This window comes from Rhodnius prolixus, unplaced genomic scaffold (assembly GCF_049639745.1).
Source record: "Rhodnius prolixus isolate KJV_2025 unplaced genomic scaffold, Rpr scaffold_3, whole genome shotgun sequence".
Lineage (NCBI taxonomy): Eukaryota > Metazoa > Arthropoda > Insecta > Hemiptera > Reduviidae > Rhodnius > Rhodnius prolixus.
The window spans coordinates 39,795,085-39,814,534 of NW_027411603.1; the positions used below are offsets into that span (position 1 = coordinate 39,795,085).

Sequence of the window (19,450 nt, forward strand, 5' to 3'; positions counted from 1 at the left end):
CCGGGATACGTAATAGTTTTTTTTATACATTTATATCAAAATAAATAAATAACAAAGAATCTATTTTAATCTATTCAAGTTTGAGAAAAATCTAAGTGGGAAATTTTAACACGATCTCCGTATATTCCCATTACCCAACGACTGAAAGTCTTCGTTCGTTGACTTTATTGGGTCTGCAAGTGTAGAGTATGAGAGAAATATTGGTAAAAATAAAGTAAAGTAATGACCTTTTTTGAAGAGGGATTTACATCCACTGGACGGAAGCAAATAACAACCATACTTTACTATAAAATTCTTTTTATTGGCCATTTAATAAAATACAAAGAAAGCCTAAACCAGGGGAATCGTACCCAGTACAACAATACAAAATTAGCTTGCGGGTTTCTAACCGCACAGCTACCCATTAGCGCCTATTGGAAAAATTACTGGAAGTAAAGCTCTCTATTCTAATTAATAAATCAACCACTGATGATGTATGCAACTACGAAGCTGGTTAGAAACAACTTAAAGAGGCCAACAAAGAGATTGAATTGCACATTACCAAGCTATAGTCACTAGCCAGACAATGCTGCATTCGTACATGTCCAACAACCCTATCAACCAGTTTCGCAGAGATCTGATCAGTTTTACCTCATATATTTGTTGTCATTATTGTGAAATTCCTATAAGCCAAGATGCTTCATTATTTAAAATGGTTAAACGATTATAATATTCAAGATATCTGAAATATCTTCTTCTTTTTTTCTTTTGTTTTTTTTTTTAATTTAAAAGTAGTAACCAATGATATTGTTTATTATTTTCTAATGAAGTTATTTAAAGTGATTCTATGAAATAAAATACCAAATTATGCACTTAACCTAAAAGCAAATTATAAAGTTTAATCCGATACATAAGATACATTTTTCAAAGGCATTTTGTGATACTAATGTATTGATTCCATGCACGAACATGAGTCTGGAAGAGGCTAAGCCATAGACAAGACAACCCTGTTGTAATATGATCTCTGAATAATGCCAATTATCTCTTGAACTTAACCTGATTGCACTGTATTAGTGTACCTGTTGACAAACATCCTTCTCCATTCAACAAATGACAATGATAAATTTACTGTGTGCACTCAATGGGACTGTCGAGAATTCATCAGGATGTAAATCACTTTAAACTAGTGTCAATCAAATGGATTTACGATCTAAAAGGACAATGTATGATTGACGATTTATGTAACATTAAAGCAATTAGTAATAAGCACTACGAAATGAGAGGGGGGGACAAAATAATTTTCGGATTACAATTAAATTATCTGAAAATTTTCGTGTTTTGAGCGAATCCGCTGTTTCTAAACATAAGCGAGAGTCCTGCGCCCCCATTAAACCTAAAGAGAAGTCGTATTCTTCATAGAGAGTAAAAAGCTTCATATGAATATGAATTAGAGTTGATCACTCTTGAGGCTTGGTTTCCTACTTCATCACTAAATACGACCAAATCTTGCAAAAGACTAATCAGCCCCCATACAAAGACATCAAAGGCAGGCAAGCTAAAAGTTATAACAGAGGGACAAAACATTTACAATTTTTTGGATTGTCTATTGACAATTTGGAAATAGAAGATACAAGGATTCTATCACCGATTCTAATGGACAGAAATGTTTCAATGCCAACAAAGAAGTACATTTGTTTCTCTTTGGTTTGTGATGGAGGGTTAAGGGAAGAAAATTAGCTTCCAACGAGATGTCTTCCAGCGGAGAGCGGATTTGTACATTACGAAAATCCGTAATAACCCACAGAAGGAATCTTGATGAAAAAAAAAAGAAAACGCAGTAAACTCCTGTAACAAATAGAACAGATAATGTGCCTTCTTTAGCAAGGAAGCAAGAAATACCGTTGTAACAGAACCTGCTAATGATTAAACCCAGATATAGTTTGGCCTAGGCTAGAGCGTATCCTCCTGGGAGATAGAACTGTCCTTTGCCAAACTGTACCCGGAGGGGTGTAAAATAGCCTGAGCCAGACAATAAACATCCAAACAAAATATACCCAACAGGCAATATACCCAACAGGCGCCACGATAACCGAGCACTAAGAGGCGAGACCTGCAAATCTAGTATGTATTGTGGTACTCGGTTCGATTCCCGATCTAGGCCTTGGGAGTTTATTTAATGTTTAATATGAGAACTTTGCAGCAAAGTATGTTTTCAAGTCGCCTTTGTCCACGACACATAATTTGGTAGTTGGACGTAAAGCCTGCCGAAAAATTAGGCAATTATTTTACTTACTTTTGTTCAACTCTAAAACAATAACCAGTCTCAAACAATGTCTTCCCAGGAATTATCTTCTCCAGATGTCGAATTAATGGTAATTCCTTGATAAGATCTTAACGTTATGCTCGACACCTGAAGACTGTCTGAACTGTTGACTGTAAGATTACTGTAATTATGAGTTTGGCGAACAAGAAGATTCTAAATGACGATACAAATTTCACTAATATTTTCCAATTAAAATTTCAACTACCTCAGCAATCCTTGTTGCAATCTTCGCTAACAGTGCGTATAAAGAAAAGAACGATTCCAAATTACTCTTTGGAGGAGTTATTTCAAAGGAACTAACAAGAAAAATAATTGCTTCTTTATTGAAAAGTTTCCAGCATTACTGTGTACACTCAGCAAGTTACCAAATTAAAATAAGTTGTCTAGCCTCTCGGTAACTGTAAATAAAAATACCATACTATCAATCAGTATACACTTAGTGTCTTTCAACGGTTCGCCTTCTACGAAATGTAATTTAACAGAGTAAGTATTTCATTGTTAAGAAGCAGTAAATATATCCCACCTAATAACTAGCGGCGGTACAATTTTAAGAGAGCGTGCATCAACTCCAAAAGTTACAACCTGGAAGATAATTACAGAACGCACTCTCCCACATAATGCTGCTTCTACATTTATTTTTATTCAATATATTCTAACACTTCAAAATATAACCCAGAGTTTTAGACCACCGCCCTTATAAACTGAAAAAACAATAATATTCTTTAATAGAGACTAAATCTTTCTAAATGCGCCATTTATTTAAATATACTTATAGCTGAAACAGCTCTTTATATCGGAGGCATTATTACAGCTTAGATTCATATCAAGTAGTACCTCAGTAATAATAGTAGTCACAATTTTGACTTTCTAAAGTTCTTATAGATATTTTAAGTCCGATAAATCACCGAGCTTAATAGCAGCCAAAATATTTAATAAAATTCCAGAATCAATGAGAAATTTAGAGAAAATTACTAGATAATAAAAGGAATGTAACCCACTTCAACATTGACTGATCTGGTATTGTTTACCATACAAAGTATTGTTTAATAGATAATATTTATTGTAGTTCGAAGTTTATCTGTTTTGTATTATATCGCAGCCACATATTGACGATCCTATTGTAAGTAAAAATCATATGTTCAGGCTAATATATCGTATAATATTCTATTCTACAATTAAAAGTGACAAAAAAATTTTTTGAATAGTTCGCTAACTGAAATTTTAATTTACAGTAACATTGTTAAAAAAGAGAAATAAAGAAAATACAGAGATAATAAGATCAAGGAAAAAGCCCTTCCACCGCAATCAACATGAAATCAGTTTTTACTATTTTTGAATTACGTGCTGGATTACTTACATGGTGGCTTAACTGGCAGTTCAGTTTATTCTCTTTGTTTAAGAATAATTAACAAAAGTATAAGACCATCTAATGCCCAGCAACAAACTTATTGCTGACAAGATCATTCTTAGTATATGGTTAGTTCTTCTAAGGCCCTGAGATCAACCCTGATCGTTACTAGTCGGAATAACGCAAATTATCGGTGCCAACTAACTTATAATAAAATATTCATTACAATTGAAAAAAAAAGAAATAGGGAAAAGAAAACTTACTAAATGTGTTAAAGAAATGTAAAGAAACAGTCCTCCGGCAAAAGCAAAAATATAGTGAGACTCTTCTAACTGGCCCAGTAGGATGCCCAAAACAAGTCCAATGAAGGCAGTACACGCTGACAAGAAATTATAAAACAAAGCTCTGGTAACTGACATTCCAGATTGTATCAGGATTGCGAAATCACCTAGAAACAAAATTCATCAAAATAAAAATAATTATGTAGTTATTAGAATTCCAAATACAATATTAATGATAAGTGTAAAATCAATACTTAAGATTGTTGCTAATGTGCTGGATAAGTCTTAATGTTATACAATTGCGTATCTTACAAAAATAGGTCGAATGTGTAGCCATTATTTACCAGAAATGTAGAAAATAGATGTATCGTTATTAGGGAAACAAAGTTTGATAATTATTATAACATTCTTTGTGTATTGTTTAAGTAAACTTACTGTTTTTAAAGCACCTAGCTTATTCTATTTCTTTTTATTTATGAATTTTAATTTTTTTGAATTTAAGACAAGTCAATAACATTGGTTACTAGAATCCGGAGCTTTTTCTCAGAGCATTGCACACCACAGAAAGAGTTCTATCATTGCATTTCTAGTCACTGTTAAGAGCAGACATCAATGCTGAAATGTTGAGCAAACAGATAAACGTCAAAAACTACAAATTTAAAACCTCTAAATCTCACATTGTATTGTCCCAATTCTAATAAATTCTTCACCGAATTGTAGAGAAACGTAAGCTCCATAAATGGTATAAATAGTAAAGTTTTAGTGATAATTGTTATTGAGATATAAAAGGTTAAATTTTGGATATTTTCAAATCCCTTTAAATTTCAAACGTATATATTACTTTTTTTATTTATCAGATTTCAATGGATTCTTTACTGAATTGTAGATAAAAGTTAGCTCTATTACTAGTACAAATTGCAATGTACTAATGACAATAGTTAATGAGATATAGAAGGCTAAATGTTGGATGTTTTCAAATTCGTTCAAATTTCAAACGTTTGTATCTCTTTTCGTACACATCAGAATTCAATGAATTCTTTACTGAATTTTAGAGAAAAGTTAGCTCTACATGTGGTATGAATTGCATCATTATAGTGATAATAGTAATTGAGGTATAACAAGTTAAATTTTTTATGTTTTCGATGCAGTTTTCACATTCATTGAAACTTCAGACCTTTATATCTTTTTTCCTATTTATCAGATTTCAATGAATTCTTTACCGAATTGTAGAAAAAAGTTTGCTTAACTTTAAGTTTTGGTTAAAAAGATATTAAGTATTTCTCTTTAAGTAGTTTTCCTAGATACCTTGGTAAGTTATTCCACCTTTTTTTAACCATGATTTTATAACGGCTGTAAATAAATAATAAACTACTAAATACAGTAAGAAGAGGAGCAGGAAGTCCTAAGCAATAGCTTATATTTAACATTCTATCTCTATTTCCAGCAGATTAGGCCCACCATATAAATCGAATCATCAGTCTCAGCTAAAGAATGATAATTATCAATGGGCAATTACTTCAACTGTGTTTGGGTCTTTTAGAAGGGATTATAATTTACACTTATTTTTATTCTTTTCTACTAAACATTTGCGTTAACACATTTTACATGTTAATTTTTCGCTGTTTATAAAATTATCATTAATATAATCCGACATATTTTCAAGGGAATTCTACATATCTTAGCAATTACATACCAGGGCAAGGCTCATTACAGTGAATGTAGTTATAACTGAGTATGCATAGCCAATGATTGTGTCAAACAGACTATTTAAACAGTTTTGCAATCTTCCCTTATGAATTATATAGAAATACCAAAGATTAGTAACATCCTGAGATTACTCAAATGGTACAACATTACTTTGAAGGAGACGTTATGGTAAATAAAGAAAAAAAAATACATAACTTAAATGAAGATAAAAGAAAAGTACCAACTCAAATTCTTGAAAAATCAGTAGCGTAACTATATAACTAACTATAAATGGTCACCATCTACGTATAACTCCACATTTACATATATTTGTCAATTCTCAAGAGAGGTAGACTTGAAGAACAATAGTTTTATTGCTTTCCCTAACACAGGAAAATATACAAAATTTGACTCATGTAATATTTCGCAAAATTCATTTTATTTCATTAGTCCACCGGGTATACCTTTTTTGCAATCAGATTTTATGTAGTTTAGAATATAAATCGGGTAACATTATAGACTTCTTTACATGAGGTTTAGATATTTAAAAATTATAGCTTAATTGAGAGGAATGGTGATAGATAGGATATAATAAAGAATTTATTTAAATCCAGGCTCAGATAAAGACAATAAATGTTTAACGAAACTTAAAAGTCAAAGTTGTGATTTATCCACTGAATCCTCGCTACTATTATCATTTAAATATTATTATTTGAATTTTAATTAAAAACTTGTTAATACTAGTTTATTTGTTATTTAATTTAGGTCCAAAATGGCATAAGGATTTTTTCCGAAGTAGGATTTCTGTGAAGTTCATTTAACTTCATCAAAAGAATTTTTTTAAATTAATTATATTGGGAGAGGATCCTAAAAAAAGGAAAACGGGTCTACTTTCAAAATTTATGCATTCCGCTATATCGTAAGTACCCTCGCGGGCATAATGATTTGAATAGAGAACTCGAGTCGTGCTATACTGAGCTATTCTAATCCTATTCTACTTATTTAGTCGCGGGTAATGTAAAGATTGCTAAAAATCTGTTCAAGATTACGTCACTCTTGCTCCTCTAAAAAAAGAAAGAATAAATTTTAAATTTATCTTTAAAATATAGAATGGTTCAAATTCATTATAAATATTTGATCGTAAAATAGATATTATCGGGTCTACGATTTCTGAGATTGTTTATCTTATCTAACTGCCCATTAATTCTTGCTAACTATAAAGAAAACCTGCTATTGTATTGATTCCCTACCGATATTTATTTAAAATGCATTATTCAAATTTACTAAAAATTATATTTTTATTTAAAAAAAATTGTAATAGCAACAAAAAATTGTAAGCGAATTTCGTGGCAACACTTCAATGAGATTTTAATGTGTCCAACGGCTACCAAAAAAAAATGTTCAAATGCAAAGCCCTTGACAAAAAAACACAGTGAAATAAAGCTCTATATGTTTGCAGGTAGGAGGGGTTTATCTGCAATAGAAAAAATAAATAAATACAAGCGAAAAATTTTAAACAAAAGTTGAAATACATAACTATATCTAAACCATTTTTCTTGTAGTATTCATCAAATGTATTTTAAACATTTCAAATCCAGATAAACCTTAAAAATAACACATGCACACAAAAACCATTGATCCAGCCAGGCTGTTTTTTTTCCCCTTCAGCTAAACAGATAAAACAACAATTTTGTCAACTGAAAATCTAATCATGTTCGTAAAAATTTAAAAAAAATCTTCAAAATATTAAACTAAATAGCATTCTAACGTTGCACATAATAATTCTAATATTTGTATCGAACCAAAAAAAATTAGTGCCAACACTCACACAACTTTAACTGTTTACCGAAACTTACAAAAATAATTTGTCTTTGAAACTTAAAATTAGTGCGAAAAAAAACCCGGTAAAAACTAAACATCCGTTAAGAAAAATTACCCTTAAAGACGACTGAATTTCTAGAATTCATAATTTTATAACTAGTTGAATTCTTGTTATTAATAAATAGACAGTGAAGCTGAATATTTCAGTAAATGATACATTAGAGATTAGTTTAATCCCATCTTTTTCCCAGAACTATGTTAATTAGAATTTTTCGATATCGAATTGTTGCTTTATTTTACAGTATTAGTCAAAAATTCTATAGTTTATTAGGTCTCAAGAATCTTAAATGTACATTTTTTCGCACTAATTATAACAGAAAAAAATTTGGATTTTTTTTGCTCTACTGGTCTGAGAATGTTGCAAAATAAAACACATAAAAAAAATAAAATACTAAAATACACTACAGACCATACTGTTTTATTTATGTGAGGTTTGAAAAGACTAACAAATATCTGAATGTTAGATGTAAACAGATAATATTTCAGTGTATGAGAGAAACAAAATAAATAGTAAACAGTGGATATAATGGAAAGCCTTCATATAATGAACATATGAGATAGGATGTCTGCTAATAATTTTCAGCCGAAGCAAACTGTTGTTATTCTTTTATTAAATGAAGGTACATTGTTGTTGCCTGGTATTGATTTCAATGTTTTTGCTCTGTTGTTTTTGACACTGAAATTCAGTGATATTGTATAAAATACTGTAGATGCATGTTTTACAGCTAACGAATGTGGGTGGATATTCAGTATATCTAAAAAAGACTGGGACATATTATTGCCAATTTCAGGCATTTTTTTTTTTTAATTGTATTAATGCCAAGCTTTCGCACTAGGGAGTAAGTAATCTTCAGGGCTTACACTTATGAACAATCGTTATATGTTTTCAATTATGCTTATTTGCATTAAAGGTTGGTATGCCTTCTGCCCTGACCGTTGAGGTGTTCTCCAGAACGAGGTTTTTGCCCTAATAGCGTAGAACTTCTGTTGTCTGATATGACAACATAATCACCAGTGAATAAGAATAATCCCCTAACTAGTCTGATTAGCTTCTAACTCTACACGGTTGCACTTCATGCTCAACTCTTTTTACGACAATATTTAGGTAGACTTAAATTATACAGTTTTCAAGAGAAATTATTTAGATCCGACAAAATTTACGCTAGTAATAACCCACAAGATCGAGGGAAGGAATACTGCGGATAAGCTGTTTAAGTTTATTTCATAAAGGTTACAATCACGCAGAATACAATAAGATTGAGAAGCTTCTATCTTCAAATAACTTTAATTCCTTCTGAGTTATTCGCCGCCAGTTGCTAAAGGATGTGAGTTTATACCCAATCCTCATGAAATCAACTCTCCTTCGAATATTCAGAAAATCCATGGCTAGTTTAACAATAAAATAAATAACACTCAGTTCTTATAAATTAAATATACTATATTGTCGTTTCCCTATGGGTAATGAAGATTGTTAATTGATGAAGAAAACCCGCTCAATTCCTACATCAAGTTCTGCAGCAACAACCTGACACGTCATTCACTCTTCTATTAAAATTGTGTACATCTCGATTATTTTATTTACTTATTTTAAACAAGTTAATAACATTTAAAATTGAAAATTTGTGTCATGGAAAATTAAATTAAAAGTTCATTGACATTATTACTAACCAAGCTCATGTGGGAATTCTTCACAAGCTATAGCTATGCTTAACCCAATGCCGGTGGAAACGCTTTGGCTGTAACCAGCTCCAATGGTCATACCATCGATAAAATTGTGCAGTCCATCGCCAAATATAATTATCCAAGCTACAGCACCAATTTTTTCGCTAGCTGTCTTTGTCAAAGTCTAGAAAATATTTATTGAAAAAACTGTTATAACATTGAACATGCAGTTCTACATTTAAACCCATACAAATGATAGGTTTAAATGTAGAACTGCAGTTACAGAAATCCATAACTAATATATTTCTTCCATGATTAAATAATAGACATAAAAATTTAATATTTTAATTACAAAAACGAAACTATCACATCATTTGTGTACATTTATTTACAAATAAAAATAAAGTAGAATGTTAATTTCTCTTTCTTTTTTGTAATACGCCGTGAATAATCAATCTAAACCTTCATGAACAGATCGCCATTGATTTCATGTGTCGCTTAGTGCCCAAACCGCCTTAAGGTTGATATGAATTTCGGGGAAGAATGTATTCATACAAGATATATGTAAAAATTAGGATTACTGACAATTATTCCAAAATTTCATTTCAACATTTAAAACTCTGAATTACTTCTCATGACTTGGGTTCATGGGGGAGCATATTGTATATTCTAATGATGTGCTCACTTATAAGGATGAGACGTTGAAATCAAAGTTTACTAAATTTTTAACGCAATTATTTCTGTAATAACCATTTACTTGTAATTAAAATTCCGTTACAGAACAACTCATGAACACTGAACTATTTTGAATATATCTCTCATATTTGGAAAAAGTACTGGAAATATTGTAGCATTTTGGTTCAATGAAAATTTTGAAACTGGGAATATGTATCAATGTTTGTTTTGCCAGCGAGTAGACTAAAAAGTAGTTTGGAGTCTAAAGTAAAAAATAAATAAATAAATAAAACACACAGGAGAGCAGCTTTATATTTCTAGTTAAATTTTTAGTTATATTTCTAATATGCAAGTTAAGAATAAATTAATGGCTGGATTAGTAGAAAGAAATGTTTTGTTTTAAGTACATAAGTATACAAAGAGATTTCAGGCACCTGTACTTACTCAGTAAAAATATTTTTTTGTTTAAAAAAAACTACTTGTGGATTTAAAAAAAAATACTGTGGCTCTTACGCTTAAAAATAATCTTCAGGTGGACTTGTATTTAAATAAGTATTTTCTACATGATCATCCGTCAATTTTTTCCAAGGAACTTTTTTTATAAGTATATCAAATACGGTTGCACTTGAATCTTAACATTTTATGTAAATAATTCGTTAATGATTAATCGTTAATAATTCGATTTTAATACTCTGATTTATTCCAATTTTCCAATCATAATAGTTTTAAAATTTTGAAACATTTACTTGCACATAAATCGCAGATTTTATCTGCATAGCACGCATATTTTTTTGGTATACCTGACTGGTTGCACTTTCATCCATTACTAGAGATTGATTAATCATTTCGATGAAGAGAATTCGTCTCAACTAGTTTCTCGCACTGTATCTGCTCACACCTACATTACTGAGTAGGAAACATAGTTGAAGTTGAATTCTCTACAACGTACTCAATAATTATCCTCTGATGATGGTTGAAAGTGCGAAAACAAGGCGAATAAATCAGCTATAGATGTGACTTTATTTTCAAGAACACAATAACTAGTGCTGAGCTAATTCTTCCATTTTTTTCGCTAACCAAGTTCAGAATCATTAGGTCTCGCTGATACTGAAACGAATGAAGAGCATCTTAAATTAAGATCGCATAACATATTATTTTATTAATATTAAGAAATTACTTGTGAGGAGAGATTTTAAAATGTTCGGGACAGCGCGTACGCAGTCCCGACTACCAAAAATTTCGCGCGCGAGATATCCACATTTGGGACACACGCAGGGGTCAACCCGACCGCATAAACGGCAAGGTTTCGCCCAGGGGGAACCGCCTTCCTGATCACGGTAGACCCCCACGCCAGGTTAGTATGAATCAAATTGTCTACTTGGTACCTATGAAAGACAAGCCCCTATACTAGTAAACGAGAAGCAACAGATATAAAGTGAAAAATAACTAACTTGAAAATAATTTTTCTAATATTTATCACGTTCTGATTAAAGAATGTAGCTTTGGATCATACAATTTAAGATTTAATATTGTGAATTACGGAAGTTTTATTGAATATTAGAGAATAGAAACAAAACTGTAGTTATTGGAGGTTGGTGCTAACAGGATGCGCTGCAGTCGCTCGTTTAATATCTAACTCATAGCTGCAGTTGAAAAGTACTACTACAAAGAGGACGTACTGATAGATCCAAACCATCATCGCGTTGTGTTCTAATAATCCGCTACATTGCATTTTTCTTCAATAAAATTAAATTTCTAAATTGTGATTATTATTTAAAGAATTTTACATTTCTATCACTATGATAAATTTTTAAAATTAAAAAGCATAATACAAGTTAAATTATGAAGTACATAATAGCATGTACTAAAAAAATCTAACTAAATTGTTAAGTTGCTCAAAAACCGAGGGTTCACTCTTTGAATTGTTAATTTGTAATTCTAAAAATAATCAAATAATTTTGTTTTTTTTAACTGCTTCAAAACTGTTGTGTAAGAAATTATTGCTGGGTTAAAAAATAAAATATAATCGTTTTTAGAATTCAACTTGACTGTCAGATAAAAAATCAAATAGGGAATCATTTTTCCCCCCAGTGTGCCATTATTTATTAGTAAAAAAAGCAAAGAGCATACTAAAATTTAAAATAATTTATTCCGCTAACTAATATTAGTCGAACCCTACTTTTAATTTTTTTTTTTTTTTTTTTAATCCGATGTTATTGAATCTTTTGGTACAAGAAGACCATAGATTTCATCATTTATTTATTTTGCATGTTAAAGAACTGGAAAACTATTATTTGTTATGTATTTACATAAAAGAATGTAAGAACCGTAATAAAATATCCTCGGCCAAATTTGGTGTCTATTACAAATACACCAGAAACCAAATTAGACTTTTACTTATTAGAGGCAACATTACAACACCTGCCAACAGAGAGAGAAACAGAGTCTGTAATCATACAGAGCAATGAGCATCCCTGCTGGCGCCAATGAAAGATGTTATTTATTTCAATGATTAACTTACAAAAGTATAATATTTGATAATAAAAGAATAATGTTTGATAAAAACAGAATTAATTGGACTATTTTTGTGAAAAAAAAGAGCAAAATAATAGTTAAAATCTAATCATATGAAAATGTAAATTGCAATTCAAGCATAAACAAAAAAATTTTATGCTAAATTTTCTTTAATCAAATTTACATAATGTGCAGTGTACTAACATAGAATATTTTCTTAACTAGAGCACTCAAACAGTCCTAACTTGGAGCAAAATTAATAATTTTTAAATAAATATACTGTCCCACAAATTGGCACTCTTTTCATATGTTCTTTTTGAGTAGTTCAATTAAAATTCCGCATAAACATATGATCCGAAATCCACGGCAATCTATTAAATAAATATCATATCTTCTTAATCCTAGATATACTGCTTCTATAAATTCTAATTCTTATACAAATGAAAGTAAAAAATTCTGCTTATTTACCTGATTCTCTTGAGATGAATTCTGAATTCTGTCTTTTAAAGGTGCTGATTCTCCTGTTTTAGTCATTTCTTTAATTTTTGGTGAAGCTTTATCCTAAAACAAATGATAATTATTTGTTAAAAATTAGAAATTATTTATTTTTAACTATTACATGACTTTTCGCTGAACATTTCAGAAGTAAGAAACAAAAATGAAGCATAGTGCAATAAATTCATTAATAAAAGAACATTATTTACGGCAGTTGGTTAAATAAGAATTACTTCATTACACACTCATTAATTTTTAACAATCTAACAAGTAATGTAAAGAAAATAGATCTGATATAGAATTCATCTCCAGCTTGCTTCATTATTATAATAGAAAACACGTCTTTCTTTGAAAACAAAAATATTTTGAAAAAAAAACATTCAAAATAATGAATTACAATAAATTTGAAGGAATAAATTAGCCAAATTGTTAGTGCATTTTACTTCCACCCGAGTTCTCAGCCTGCCCTTTTATTTTTCTTCCTAGGAACCTCTTAAAACTGTCAGCACAAAATCAATGTTTGTAAGAAGAGAACATTGTCTAAGGATGCAAAGCAGTGAAAAAGGCTCTGTAAGTGTCAATTATCTTATAATGTGACGCGCCTCGATTCAAAAAAATCTAGTGATTAATTATAATTATTTGAAAAATATAAGTTATTTCTTGCCAAGCTCAAATATAGAACTAACTAGAGGAGGGGCAATTTCCTTCAAATCTATATTAGTTGTCTAGTTAACACAGATCGAAGAAACTTCCATTTATTTCAACCAAGTGTTTAAAAAACACGAAAATAAACATCTCTGAAAGAAAATAATAAAATAAACCAGAAGTTATTTAACATTTAGAACTTAATCAAGGTGAAATGTTGGATGTACATAATTTTACCCAACATTCATTACTCTTCATAATTATAATTCTTTTGAATATTTTGACAGCTCTGCTGATGTTTTGCTGTACAGTTACAAAACATTTGCTATGAATACAAACCAGCTTGGGTCTAAACCTTTAATAAGCTTCGTCTTAATAAAATAACTATAACAAAATTCTGGTCATCATCTAGAAATTCAATTTTATTAAAATTAATATTAGTGGAGTGGATATCAACCAACGATAAGATATTTTCGATCATTGAACTTTTTCATTCAATTCATTTCAAAAATAATGTACACATTTGAGAGAATTTATTTTATAAAAGCATTGTATCAAACACCTTTTGTAAAAAGCTTAATCAACAAAAATACTAAGTTATCAAGGCATTTTTTTTTTTTTTTTACTTTTAAATATTTAAATATTTTGATAAGGTGGGTAAAAGTATTTTAAAGGGTGGAAAAGAAGAGAGAGCCTCCACATGACATGAGCTAACACTGCAAAGACATTGCACGATACTGATTGATTTTTCCAATTAACTTGCCAGCCTTTGATATACGAGTACATGGCTAAAATATGAACCAATTGGATATTCCACTTAGAATATGTATACAGGACCATTACAATTTCAATATTATCTTATGTAAAAATGTTATTTTTAATTACAAGTAGATTTGCTTTTGAATATTAAATAGGGTTTTTTAAATGTGTCCACTGGACCTTTTTTGTCATTAGTAATACTGTATTGTCAGACCATCGCTAGTGATAAATGATAAAAAAAAAAGAAAAAGAAAAATAATTGAAATCCAAAGGCACTAACTGTAAATAATGCTTTTATGGTATTAACAAACTTAAACATTGTGTTTGAGTTCTGTCAAGTACAAGTGAATAAAGTGTTTTTTTTTCTTAGCTAAATGAGTAATTCTACTTTTATATACAACAAATAATACAATATGTACTCAAGAACGAGTGCGCATTCAAAATAATAAAAAATCTGTCTTCCAAATTATTTTAAGAAAATTTATTTTTTTGTAATATATACTTGAACAAAAGAGAAAAAATGTGTATACTAACCTTTGTTTTGTGAAAAGCAAGTTTCGACACTGATTCTATTACAAATATTATCCATATACTAAGCCAACCAAAGGTAGCTGTGTTTAAATAGTTTTCAGTAGATACAGTCAGCTTGAAGGCCTGAGAATTAAGTGCATACATAAATGAAAAATTAAATGTATTGAAAATAATAAAAATCATATTTCTAAAATAAAAAGTTTGAAATTTATCTATCAGAAGTAAATGTTAAATAGCCACTACAGTAAATGCAAAATACTCCGCAATCGTAAATTTGTTTACCAAGGCCCAAACGGGCGAAGAATCGGAAGAGGTGTTAATCAGACAGTTTTGACTGGATTGGATTGTATGCAAAATGAAAAAGGTTACCAAAAAATTAAAGCAATTTTCATTATGGAGACACTCTGGACGTCACAAGACCATCTAGATTGCGTACGCTTTTTTTGCTCTACCATCGAAGAATTAAATTTTGATGAATCTAAGTTTGATGGAGACCGTTGATGGATCGTTTTTAACTCCTTTTTTTTCCTCTTAGACTAACCGAAGCGAGATAGTTTTCACAAAATGGAGGGTTCAAGAATTCTATTTGAGTAGAATAATGCAATTATGAGACTGCCGGTGACCAGCTCAAAATGTACGACTCCTCATTATTCCACCAAAGAACAAAATCAATTTTACACCAGACCTTTCTCTCTGAAGAATGGATTTAGCTGGTTGCTGGGTACCTAAGGTTGAGTTTCACTTCTAGAGCTCCAGAAACTTATAGTCTCAAAAGTTCACACGGCCTTTAATTTAAAATCATAATAATGACGGAATAATTGATCATTAGATATATTTTGCATTCAATGTTAAGCATTATATCATTTCAGCTGTGATGACCTTGAATAAAGTGATTTGTACGAAGAAAAAACCCACTTTTGCCTTTCACTTCTAATTTTTTTGTTTTACTAACTGCAACCACGACTTCGTGCTGGAATGCATATTTAGTGCAGATTTTATTTGGTACCACAATTAAAAAAACAGATAAGTTTGGGATGAATTACAATGAATTTATGTATATACAAATTCATTAAATAGCTGAACAAATTAGGTTGTTCCACTTGTTAAGTTCATTTTGATTATTTCTGAAAAGCCGTTTGCTGGATCTACTCCCACCGTAATACTATGGATTTGTATCCATTGACAGAGATTATTATGTCCCTAGGTTTTTCGTAAAGACGTTGATCAACTTTTTTCAACGTTTCTTTCACATGTTATATGAACTTGGGCCAATTAGTGAGATGAAGAAAAATCGAAAACCAATCAGAACGCCATAAAAGAATCTTGAGTGGTGGTTTGGTCTGGTACAATAAGGAGGCCAACTTCAAACAATTCTTTTACTTCGTATTATTTACTAAGAAAAATGTATTATCATACCAAATACTTCTTAACTTAAACTAAGTTTTTAAAAAATGAATGATACTTCAAAATAAAGAGATAAATTTGATTTTAGTGTACCTTTATTAAATATTACCTTATCAAAATAAATATAATTAGGTCGTATGTAGTAAAAGTGGTTTTAATTAAAATAAGGAAAGAGAAATAATCTGATTAAGATTACATCAAATTAGGAGCCGACGGTTTAGAAGTAGCCCATCAAAAAAATCTCACATTAAATGTTATCTATTTTTAATGCAACTAAGAAACGCATTTTTATTTAAAGAAGAAACTAAAACAAATAAAGATATCTTTCTTTTTCTTTCATCCTGTAAGGCTACATTTATTACACATTATTTACTTTCACTTACTATGTAGAAAGTCCTGGGCACGTACCAAATTTTGGTAATTGAGTTATCACCTAGTATTCATACCAAAAAACGAAACAAGATTACAGGAAGCTGCAATATTCCGTTTTGAGACTTAACTGAATTAAAAAAAAAAAAAAACCGAAGTTTTTGGCCAAATTACTTCATCAAGAACTGCTTTACTGATTTTATTTTTAGCAGCGATTTTTATCTAATTTAACTTTGCGTACCAACCATTCCATGAACGATATTTTTGGTTAAATACTTTTTCCACTACAATTTTATTTCTCAACATTGTACGGCCCTAGTGTATCAATTTTACTTAATAATAATAATAAGTTTTCTTACGAGTTCAAGCTTTAGAACAATCATTGAAACCCTCTTCAACAAAATCATAGACAGCTGAAAACCCATTCTAAAAATTCGTCCTTTTAATTACTAGATTTCCTGAGACCTGATATTTTTTTAAATTCACTAAATTCTATATACATATGTACAGTTAGTAACTCAATAAAATTCATAAATCACTTTTTCTGGAAAATAGTTTCAAATAAACTTGGTTGGCTTTTGTCAATAACTTGAGAGCTCTTCAAGGCGATGAAATGAAGTAGCATTTCAGAGGTAAGGCTATTGAATCGAATCAAGACCCCCAGTCTAATTATAGGATGTGCCTAATAAATTCTGATGCATACAGAAAGCCTAGAGAGTTTACCTCCGGTAAAAGTTGAAACAAAGCCGTAGATGTAAGTGAGCCGACTGCTAGTCCTATGAGCATAGCCATAACATACTTATATAGAGGACTCTTTAGTAAAGGCCACAGTACCGCTCCAGTAACTCCTGACAAACTGATTATCCCCACACTTGCAAGTCCAAGAGACCATACTAAAAACAAAGTTGTACATAATTTAAATTGTTTTGCATTGTAATATATGTATTTTCTTTTTTCTTTTTTTTTCTAATTAAAAATAATTGACTACTAATGTTACCAATGGTTTAATGTTTCTGTTAATTATTTCACAATCTACTTTTAATAAAGAAAAAGTCCATAATCTTGATCATATTAAACCATAAACTTAACCATGTTTGATAAAACTAAAAGCTTGATTCTGAGTTCTTCATCAGTATGAAATGCAACCTTGACAATCCTACTATTATTTCTGAACAATTTGATAGTAACCTCATTAAAATGAAAGTTCATTTGTGTTCCCGAAAGATAAAAAATCTTTAAAACTTTATTATTGTAACCAATATCATATTGAACCTCTTCAACTACCACGAGCTCATGAATAAACTTAAATGTTTCTTATTCCGCTTTATATCAAAACAAGTACCAATCAATCTTTCACCCTTCAATGTCGGGCACATTCGTAAAGAATACTAAACTAATATTATGCCCATATGTGATTCCACCCTATCATCCTCCTAATACCGTACCACCTAACATCTTACTGCTGCTTAAAGGCACGGCAATTTGCTCGCAATCACGGCATATGTTTCACACAGATAACACCATATTCTTTTATCACCTGGCTCACTAGGTTCTGGTTTTCACTGCCTTACTATAACTTTAGGCACCAGCCATTAAGCTCATTATCAAAGAGTCAATTGAAGTAATAATATTGGGAAATTTATTATCACTCTGCTAGGAAAAACAACAATAATAAAGAACAACCCAAAAAGTGACAGAAGACGACTCGGTTTTCTTAACGCCGATCAAAATTGTATCGAATAACTTACTCTTAAATTGGCTCAACTATCCAAAGCGGTCATCCTCTTAACTTTAATTATGTCAGGAGTTAAGGAATCATCAATAATGAGTGCCACGTTCCACAATAGACGACTGAAGGATTCTTTCTTTATGACTAATGTCATTAATAGCACAAATACCTGATGAAAACTAGTATAATTTTACATGAATAATGAAAAATAAATGAATATAAGTTTAAAATTGATAATAGTAAGTTTCCTCTAAGTATGCAATCGTAATATTAGCTCGTTAAAGTTTCACTAAATTATTTTAGCGAAGGTCAAAGCCACTATTATACTTTCATTATAACTGTAATCACTATAAATACACATTCAGTACTCAAAATACACTTGAGTACTCTTAATTATTACTACTTCTTCCAAAAATTTCGTTAAATACCTTCAAAAGCTGTAGGCTTATCCAGGTTTATGTTTAACGTATCCATAGGTTGGTGGTCCAACTGCTGATGACCCGGAGGTAGAGTCACCACCATTACACATCCTTGCGACTGTTGCCTTCCACTGCACTTAAAAATAAAGTGTTTTTATTACTTACAAATACTGACTCCTATTTATATAAACTGAAAATCTCACAAATGTACTTATGATTTTTCTGATGTTTACGGCACGATGTGGCGATGCAGAAAGAATAGAGAGCTTTATGCGCAAACAAGAGAGCTTTATGCGCAAACAAGAGAGCTTTTTGAGTTTGTATTAAGTTAAACTGACCGATATGGCGAGGCTAAGTGCCGACAAGATTTCTTCCAAAGTGTTGGGTGAGGCTCCGGATAGAAAACAGAGGGTTGGGAGACCCAGGTTGCGTTGACATGATGGCATTGCCCAGGACTCGAGGAATATCTTTGGAATGCATAACTAGATGGCAGAAATAGGGCGACAGGCAGAAACATATTGAGGAGGCCAAGACCCGGCTTGTAGAACCAGGAAAGAAGAAGAAGCTGATGGTGTGATCAAATTTATTAAAACTAATCTAGCATGAGTTATGCATTTTTTTATTAACTCACCATGAAACTAGCTCACTGTTAGTTGCAAGAGAAATGAAAAGACATTCAATTAGCGATATTTTTTTTTTTGTAATGTCATCGAATTTAGAGAATTGTATGTAAATAGAACTATTTAATAA

The 19,450-nt window shown here is 30.7% G+C and overlaps 1 protein-coding gene and 1 non-coding gene across 4 annotated transcripts in view; both read right to left on the reverse strand.

Moving 5' to 3' along the window:
- The window catches only part of LOC141452674 (metal cation symporter ZIP8-like), a 29,290-nt gene that overhangs the window by 2,786 nt on the left and 7,054 nt on the right, over positions 1–19,450 (reverse strand). The window contains exons 2-7 of one of the 3 annotated variants that reach the window (XM_074125059.1): positions 18,710–18,836; positions 17,276–17,445; positions 14,783–14,902; positions 12,818–12,910; positions 9,167–9,344; positions 3,914–4,098 (exon numbers count right to left, since the gene is read on the reverse strand). In XM_074125059.1, the coding sequence (XP_073981160.1) occupies positions 3,914–4,098; positions 9,167–9,344; positions 12,818–12,910; positions 14,783–14,902; positions 17,276–17,445; positions 18,710–18,836 (873 nt within the window). Of the gene's footprint in view, positions 1–3,913; positions 7,092–9,166; positions 9,345–12,817; positions 12,911–14,782; positions 14,903–17,275; positions 17,446–18,709; positions 18,837–19,450 lie in introns of those variants that run through there. The other 2 variants (XM_074125060.1, XM_074125061.1) reach the window with 2 other exon arrangements.
- LOC141453880 (U1 spliceosomal RNA) lies at positions 11,036–11,197 on the reverse strand. Its single transcript, XR_012458276.1, has one exon. It is a non-coding gene; the product is annotated as a U1 spliceosomal RNA (small nuclear RNA).